Source organism: Rousettus aegyptiacus, unplaced genomic scaffold, assembly GCF_014176215.1.
Source record: "Rousettus aegyptiacus isolate mRouAeg1 unplaced genomic scaffold, mRouAeg1.p scaffold_m13_p_6, whole genome shotgun sequence".
Lineage (NCBI taxonomy): Eukaryota > Metazoa > Chordata > Mammalia > Chiroptera > Pteropodidae > Rousettus > Rousettus aegyptiacus.
Window position 1 is genome coordinate 40903743 of NW_023416309.1, and position 7854 is coordinate 40911596.

At 58.1% G+C, this 7854-nt stretch overlaps 1 protein-coding gene across 5 annotated transcripts; it reads left to right on the forward strand.

The window, feature by feature from the left end:
- The first annotated feature begins 16 nt into the window (after positions 1 to 16).
- Positions 17 to 7798, forward strand: NFKB2 (nuclear factor kappa B subunit 2). 5 transcript variants are annotated; one of them, XM_016154545.2, is made up of 23 exons: positions 70 to 198; positions 1499 to 1591; positions 1864 to 1945; positions 2063 to 2103; positions 2355 to 2453; positions 2533 to 2684; positions 2944 to 3050; positions 3134 to 3292; positions 3584 to 3688; positions 3817 to 3902; positions 3982 to 4120; positions 4358 to 4483; positions 4614 to 4823; positions 4902 to 5043; positions 5435 to 5549; positions 5642 to 5855; positions 6008 to 6177; positions 6280 to 6382; positions 6503 to 6654; positions 6776 to 6845; positions 7025 to 7197; positions 7308 to 7419; positions 7519 to 7798. In XM_016154545.2, exons 2-23 carry the CDS (start codon positions 1571 to 1573, stop codon positions 7641 to 7643), a joined length of 2703 nt encoding a protein of 900 aa, XP_016010031.2. In that variant the 5' UTR covers positions 70 to 198; positions 1499 to 1570; the 3' UTR covers positions 7644 to 7798. The 5 variants fall into 5 exon arrangements, with proteins under 5 accessions (XP_016010030.2, XP_016010029.2, XP_016010031.2 ...); XM_016154546.2 differs by having other exon boundaries at positions 171 to 198; positions 7522 to 7798; XM_016154544.2 differs by lacking the exon at positions 2063 to 2103 and having other exon boundaries at positions 17 to 198; positions 7522 to 7798.
- Positions 7799 to 7854: the final 56 nt, after the last annotated feature.

A 7854-nucleotide genomic window follows, 5' to 3' on the forward strand; every position in this document is an offset into this window, starting at 1 on the left:
CTGTGCGTGACGGGAGTTAAACTTTCAACCAATGAAAAAGGGCATAGGGCGTGACGCACGGAAACGTCACGGGAATTCCCCCCTCCCGGGGGCGGTAAAGGGGCTTTCCCCGCTGGAGTCCTGGTGGCTGGGAGGTGTCGCGACCGGTTCGAGGTGGGTCGGGCCAGGAGAGAAGCCGGAACCGGAGCCGCCGCCGCGGTGAGTGACCAGGTTCAGACCCCCGGGTGGCCGGGACACCGGGAAGAGCGGAGGGAGGGCCCCTAACTGAGCAGGCCCCAGCGCTGGAGAGCGGCAAATGCACACACAGGAACAAAACACTCGGATACACACCGACATCCTTGTAAAAAGACACGCGGACCCGTGCGTATGCTAGCGAGTGCACAGCATCCTCCCTGCACTCAGACTCACACACACAGGCATACACAAATACACTCACCCATGCACAGGTACTTGGATCCATACCCTTCATGTACAAACTCAGTAAGTTCACCTATGTGTGCCCTTATACATCAAAACATGCTCAGACATGTGTCCATACTGAGAAGCTTAAGGAAACTCACCTATACACAGACATGTTCAGTTGCACACGCATTTTGACGCCATGCATACACAACACGCATGCAAGCACATGGGCCAAAATACACTGCATACCTGTGATGGAGACACACATGTATTACACACGGGCTATGGGACTGGGGTAGGGGCATGGGTACCCAAAACAGATGCGGTGTGGAAATCAGAGGCTGCCGAGATGTTTCGGGGGGACAGAATAGAAGAGCCCATACCAAGGAGCAGACACCTTTCCTCCACCCTCCCCGCAACCCCAGAGACCAGTTCTCCGGGCAGAACTCCGGGGCCCCCAACGGGGAAGAGCCCCCACCTACAGGCCTTCGGGAAGGAGGCCTTCCTACAGCAGGAATGTCCCCCCAAAAGCCCCCGGGGTGAATCAGCCGTGGCCTCCCTCGGGGTAGAAAATCCCAAGGTTGCTCCAGAATGGGGGAGGAGAAGGGGGCGGGAGGCGGGCCTCACCCCAGACAAGGAGCTTCCCTCGGCTGTGAAAGACCCTCTGGTTTCTGCCCCAGCCCTGGAGGAAGGAGGGAGGACCAACTACCAGGGGGGCTTCCCTGGATCTGGTTGCCCCTCAGTCCACAGACAAGCTACAGGCATCCACAAGCCAGCGTAGACCTGGCGCCCCTCCCACTGAGGAGGCGTGGCCAGTTGCGTCATTTCCAGGCCCGCCCCCCTGTGGCCCCGCCTCCCCCTGGTATTTTCGGGACTTTCCTAAGCTGTTCTAACTTTCCTGCCCCTTCCCCAGCCCGGCCCAGCCCAGCCCAGCCCAGCTCCGGATTTCGTCCTCCACCGGATCTCGCCCGCCACACCCGGACGGGTGGCTGGAGAAGATCCGACCCTCCCCCAAATCTGGACCCCTTTTCCCCCCCCACTCCGGTCCTGATCTGTCTCTTCCTCCCCCCGCACTCCACCCCACCCCCACCCCCAGGCGGGCGCCTGAAACTCTGGGAAAGAGAACCCGGCCGGAGCCACCAGACAGAGCTGGGCCTAGCCCAGAGACATGGAGAATTGCTACGACCCAGTGAGTCACTCCTTCTGGCCCCAAAGCCGGCCGGCTGCCCCCTGTGTTTGTCTGCGGTTCTGTTGGAGTGCCCTTGGCTTCCCTACACCTGTAATGCCTCCAGTTTATCGCTCAGCCTGCCTATTAGTCTGTCTGCAAACTGCTTCCAATGGAAGCTCTCTTATGGGCCTGGAGAGGAGTGGGAGTGATTACTGAGGGCTTAGAGAGCTGGGAGGTGGAAGGCCCTGGGGGGTGGCTCAGTCAGCTGCTACCCTAGTCTGTCTCTAAACCAGGGTCTGGATGGCATCATTGAATATGATGATTTCAAATTCAACCCATCCATTGTGGAGCCCAAAGAGCCAGCCCCAGAGACAGGTTAGTAAGTCCTCTAACCTACCCTTGTCTTGGGAAGGAGGGGGGCAGGGAGCCCATCTCCTCTGCCTTGGTGATGGGCTCAAAGATCCTGGATCATCAAGGCCCCTCTGTCCCCAGCTGATGGCCCATACCTGGTCATCGTGGAACAGCCTAAGCAGGTGAGAGAATGGAAGGGATGGTATGGGATGGCGTCAGCTCTGGGGCAAATGGGTAGTTGTGGCTGGGTGGCTACAGGGAGGGTCACAGAAGCCCCTTTAAGTTGGGATGGTTGGCTGCTGCTGATCAGTGGTGTGGTTGTGGTTCAGGACAGACACTACCAGTCATTATGGTCACTGCTGGGAGGGTGCGTGGCTGGCTAGGGGCGGGGGGCTCTTCTGGTCATAATGTCACTCTACCCTGGAACCTTCAGCGAGGCTTCCGATTTCGATATGGCTGTGAAGGCCCCTCCCATGGAGGACTGCCAGGTGCCTCCAGCGAGAAGGGCCGGAAGACTTATCCCACTGTCAAGGTGAGCAAGGATGATGCTTAAGGGGAAGCAAGTGGACAGTATGCCCAGGGCCATTACTGACAGCCCTCACCCCTCCCAGATCTGTAACTACGAGGGACCAGCTAAGATCGAGGTGGACCTGGTAACACACAGTGACCCGCCTCGTGCTCACGCCCACAGCCTGGTGGGCAAGCAATGCTCGGAACTGGGGGTCTGCGCCGTGTCTGTGGGGCCCAAGGACATGACTGCCCAGTAGGTGCCCTCTACCCCCCTCTTGGCCCCCACTGGCATGCCCACTCATTTCTTGCCAGTCCTAGGCCCTAGCACACCTCTATGAGCTTAGCATCTGACCAAGGGGAGAGACTTAGGTGGCCCCAGAACTCAAGGCCCCAAGTAAAACCAGAAAAGCTTCCTAGAGGAAGTAGGGCTGAGCAGAGCCCTGGCAGTGGGGTGGATGCCTCAGGAGGAAAGAACTGCCTGCAAGACCTCTAACTCCCTCTCCCCGACCCAGATTTAACAACCTGGGTGTCCTGCATGTGACCAAGAAGAACATGATGGAGATTATGATACAAAAACTTCAGAGGCAGCGACTCCGCTCCAGGCCTCAGGGCCTTACTGGTATGGTAGGGGGAGAGTTATGGGAGGTGGTCATGGAAGGAATAGAGAAGGAGTCCAGGGATCACATTTTGTCCACTTTCCAGAGGCTGAGCGTCGGGAACTAGAGCAGGAGGCCAAGGAGCTGAAGAAGGTGATGGATCTGAGCATTGTACGACTGCGCTTTTCTGCCTTCCTTCGAGCCAGTGACGGCTCCTTCTCCCTGCCCCTGAAGCCTGTTATCTCTCAACCCATCCACGACAGCAGTGAGTATCCTGGCTACCTGGGATGCAAGGCCTGGGTGTCATAGGGAGCATGGGAGGCAACTTCAAGCTGTGGAATCAGTTAGGTTTGAGTCTGAACTTGGCCCTACCACGTATGAGTTATGTGATCTTGAGCAAGTCATTTCCCCTGAGTATGGCTTTCGTCTTGGGTAAATGAAGATTCTAGAGGTTCCTCTACTTCTTGGTGATGTTCAGATGATACAAAGTACCTGGCTCCATAATAGGGCCATGACTCTTACGTCATCTGAAGTAATTGATATCCCACCCCCACAGAGTCTCCTGGAGCCTCGAACCTGAAGATTTCTCGAATGGACAAGACAGCTGGCTCCGTGCGGGGTGGAGACGAGGTTTATCTGCTTTGCGACAAGGTGCAGAAAGGTGAGGCTAGAGCCCAGGCTGGGAACTAGGGATGCTGGGTATCAAGATTGGGGGTCAAGACAACTTCTGAACAAATGGCCCTGGAGATTCCACTAGGAGCTGTAGCCAGTATTCAATTTTCCCTATAGATGACATTGAGGTTCGGTTCTACGAGGATGACGAGAATGGATGGCAGGCCTTTGGGGACTTCTCTCCCACAGATGTTCATAAACAGGTACTCTAGGGCTGGGGCTGGGGCTAGGGGCCCATCTAGGCCAAGGCCTCAGTGACACCTTACATCCTCCTCTGTCCAGTATGCTATTGTGTTCCGGACACCTCCGTATCACAAGATGAAGATTGAGCGTCCCGTAACTGTGTTCCTTCAATTGAAACGCAAGCGTGGAGGAGATGTCTCTGACTCCAAACAGTTCACCTATTACCCACTGGTGGAAGGTGGAGCTGGGCTGAAGATCTCATCAGGGCTGGAGGTGGGGGGCTGGGTGGGAGGTTCCCAGCAACTAGATAAGGGAACCTGTGAGTCAAGTTAGGAGTGGGGAAGGTCTCAGGAAGAGGTGGACCTAGGAGCCAGCCTGAGAGTTTTAAGGGGAAAGGGCCATTACCAACCCTGGGACAGGGCTCTTGAGTGCCCACGAGTTGGGGTTCTAACATCTCATTTCCCTCTGCCCCCAGACAAGGAGGAAGTGCAGCGGAAGCGGAGGAAAGCCTTGCCTGCTTTCTCCCAGCCCTTCGGGGGTGGCTCCCACATGGGTGGAGGCTCTGGGGGCTCAGCTGGGGGATATGGAGGAGCTGGAGGAGGTGAGTGGGTCCTTATGGTATGAAGGGCAATGGAGGTGAGAAGGGTTTAAAGGGAGAAAAGTTGTGGGGGAAGAAATCTGGGAGAGTCCTGGCTGGTGCCCTCTCCCCACAGCCCTACCTGTCTCCACAGGTGGCAGCCTCGGCTTTTTCCCCTCCTCCTTGGCCTACAGCCCCTACCAGTCTGGCAGCACGGCCCCAATGGGCTGCTACCCAGGAGGCGGGGGCGGGGCGCAGATGGCCTCCGGGTCACCTGGCGGGGATGCTGGGGGGGAAGCAGAGGCAATGGCACCTCCCAAGCCCTCCCAACGCGAACCGCATGCCCCGGAGCCGCTTCAGCGAGGTATGGCCCTCGGAATCGGGCGGTCGGGACGCTGAGGGTAGGAGACCTAGCCCCCGCTCACTCTTCTGTTGCCCCCAGCCCGGGAGTACAACGCCCGCCTGTTCGGCTTGGCACAGCGCAGCGCCCGAGCTCTACTTGACTACGGCGTCACGGCGGACGCGCGCGCGCTCCTGGCGGGACAGCGCCACCTGCTGACAGCACAGGACGAGAACGGAGACACGTAGGTGGGCGGGTGGGCGGGAGACGGGCTCCGGGAAAGTCGTGGGGTGCGGGGTGGTGCGGAGCAAGAAAGGAACCTTCAAGGAGCCAGGGCTCTGGAGTTGGACAGACCCGCTTTCAAGTCTGCCCATGCTATGTACTAGTTCTGTTCAAGGTACCTAATCTCTTCAGACTTAGGTTTTGTCGACTATCAGAAGGGCACAATAATTGCACTTGTCTACCTCAAAAGGTGCTCAGAAAGGATTAAGTTCAGGTGTTGTGTTGCCCTTGGAGACGTCTGGGCTCAACAGGCCCCAGCAAGGGAGATTACGGGGGGCAGTGGTGTTTTGAGGGTAGAGGATGCACAGAGTGGTTGGGCTTGCTAGGCCAGAGTCTCACACCCCAACCCCCAGGCCCCTGCACCTGGCCATCATCCACGGGCAGACCAGTGTCATTGAACAGATAGCCCATGTCATCTGTCATGCCCAGCATCTCGGTGTTGTCAACCTCACCAACCACCTGCACCAGGTGAGGGGCACCTATTGGTGAGGGGGTAGGGGTTGGAAGGCAGGTGGGTCTAGGCCAGGGGTGGGCCTGCTTCACTCTGCTTGTGTCCCCAGACGCCGCTGCACCTGGCGGTGATCACCGGGCAGACCAGCGTGGTGAGCTTCCTGCTGCAGGTAGGCGCAGACCCAGCACTGCTAGATCGGCATGGAGACTCAGCAGTGCACCTGGCACTGCGAGCAGGTTCCAGTGCCCCCGACTTGCTGCGTGCACTGCTGCAGAGTGGAATTCCCACCATGCCCCAACTGTTGCACATGCCAGACTTCGAGGGTGAGTTCTTCACTTCATCTGGACCAGGGGCAAGGGTGGGGACCAGGGAAAGTAACTGGTGAGTGCCTAGAGTGAACATGAGGTGTAGAGATCAGCTGGTCAGGGGGCCCCATTGGGATCACAGCTGCAGGCTGGGTGTCCTGTGTCCCTAGGGCTGTACCCAGTACACCTAGCAGTCCGTGCCCGAAGCCCTGAGTGCCTGGATCTGCTGGTGGACAACGGGGCTGAAGTGGAAGCTGCAGAGCGACAAGGGGGCCGAACAGCTCTGCATCTAGCCACAGAGATGGAGGAGCTGGGGTTGGTCACCCATCTGGTCACCAAGGTGAGAATGAAGACTGTGGAGGGACCGAGGATGGTGAGGATGCAGGGGGAGAGGCAGCTAGGCTTTTGGTGCTGTGATCAACCACTCCCTTGCACTCCACAGCTCCGTGCCAATGTGAATGCTCGAACCTTTGCGGGAAACACACCCCTACACCTGGCAGCTGGACTGGGATCTCCAACCCTCACCCGCCTCCTTCTAAAGGCTGGTCAGTCTCACCCTCATGAGCATATGAACAGGGCCAGGAAGAGGAAAGGGCAGGGCTCTCATTCCCCCCACTTTGCAGTCCTTAGTGTGGATGGACTCCCATTGTACTTCCCTCCCCCAGGTGCTGACATCCATGCAGAGAATGAGGAACCCTTGTGCCCACTGCCTTCACCCCCCACCTCTGATAGCGACTCAGACTCTGAGGAGCCCGAGAGGGACACCCAAAGCAGCTTCCGGGGCCACACACCTGTTGACCTCACTCGCAGCACCAAGGTGAGGCCAGCCTGGGACTAGAAGTACTGGGGAACAAGGAATCTGGGGATAGGGTCAAGTATCTGGTACCAGGGCTTTAGGACTGGGATGGGAGTAGTCAAAGCGGAGGCTGTCTCCCCAGGTGAAGACCTTGCTGCTAAATGCTGCTCAGGACACCATGGCGCTCCCCCTGACTCCGCCTAGCCCTGGAGGTGAGATCTCTTCACCCATTGCCAGCCCCTAGGCCCCTGCTCACAGAGGTCTCTTCTCCTTCAGGACCTCTGAAGGAGTCTGCCTTGTCATATTGCTGTGAAAGAAAGGTAGTGTCCAGCTGTCTGTGCCTATGAGCATCTCTGGAGGTAACTGACACATCTGTGTGTGTCTCCCTCAGGGCCAGAGCTGCCACTAGAGGATACAGTCCTGCAGAACCTGGAACATCTGCTAGATGGGCCAGGAGCTCAGGGCAACTGGGCAGAGCTGGCAGAACGGCTGGGGCTGCGCAGCCTGGTGGACACATATCGAAAGACAGCCTCGCCCAGCGGCAGCCTCCTGCGCAGCTACAAGGTCAGTCAGGCCCCATCCCCTGCTCCATGCCTGGCTTCCTTTTCCCAATCTCAGATCCCATGTGCTTCCTTGGCCCCAGGGCTCCTCTTACACCTCTTCCTTCTGTCCAGCTGGCAGGTGGGGACTTGGCGGGCCTGCTGGAAGCTCTGTCTGACATGGGCCTAGAGGAAGGAGTGAGGCTGCTGAGGGGTCCTGATGCCCGAGACAAGCTGCCTAGCACAGGTAAAGGGGTCCTATGTGGAGGATCGATCTGGGCCTACAGGGTGGGAGGCCGAAGGCCTTGACTATTCCCTATTCCCTTCCCTGTGTCCTCTACCCCAGCAGAGGTGAAGGAGGACAGTGCGTATGGAAGCCAATCAGTGGAACAGGAGGCTGAGAAGCTGGGCCTGCCCCCTGAGCCACCAGAAGGGCTCTGCCATGGGCACCCCCAGCCTCAGGTGCACTGAACTGCTGTCTACCCACCAGCCCCCTTCCTGGGCCCCTCTGTACAGTATCCCCACCTATTCCAGTTCTTATTTAATACCCCATGCCCACCCCTTAGTTGGGGTAAATAAAGGATTCTCATGGGAAAGGGAGGGGGCCCAGCCCCCTTCCCAACTTACGGTAGCCCCTGAGTGACTCTTGTCCTACCCTGGCCCCAAGCAGGCACTGGAGAGA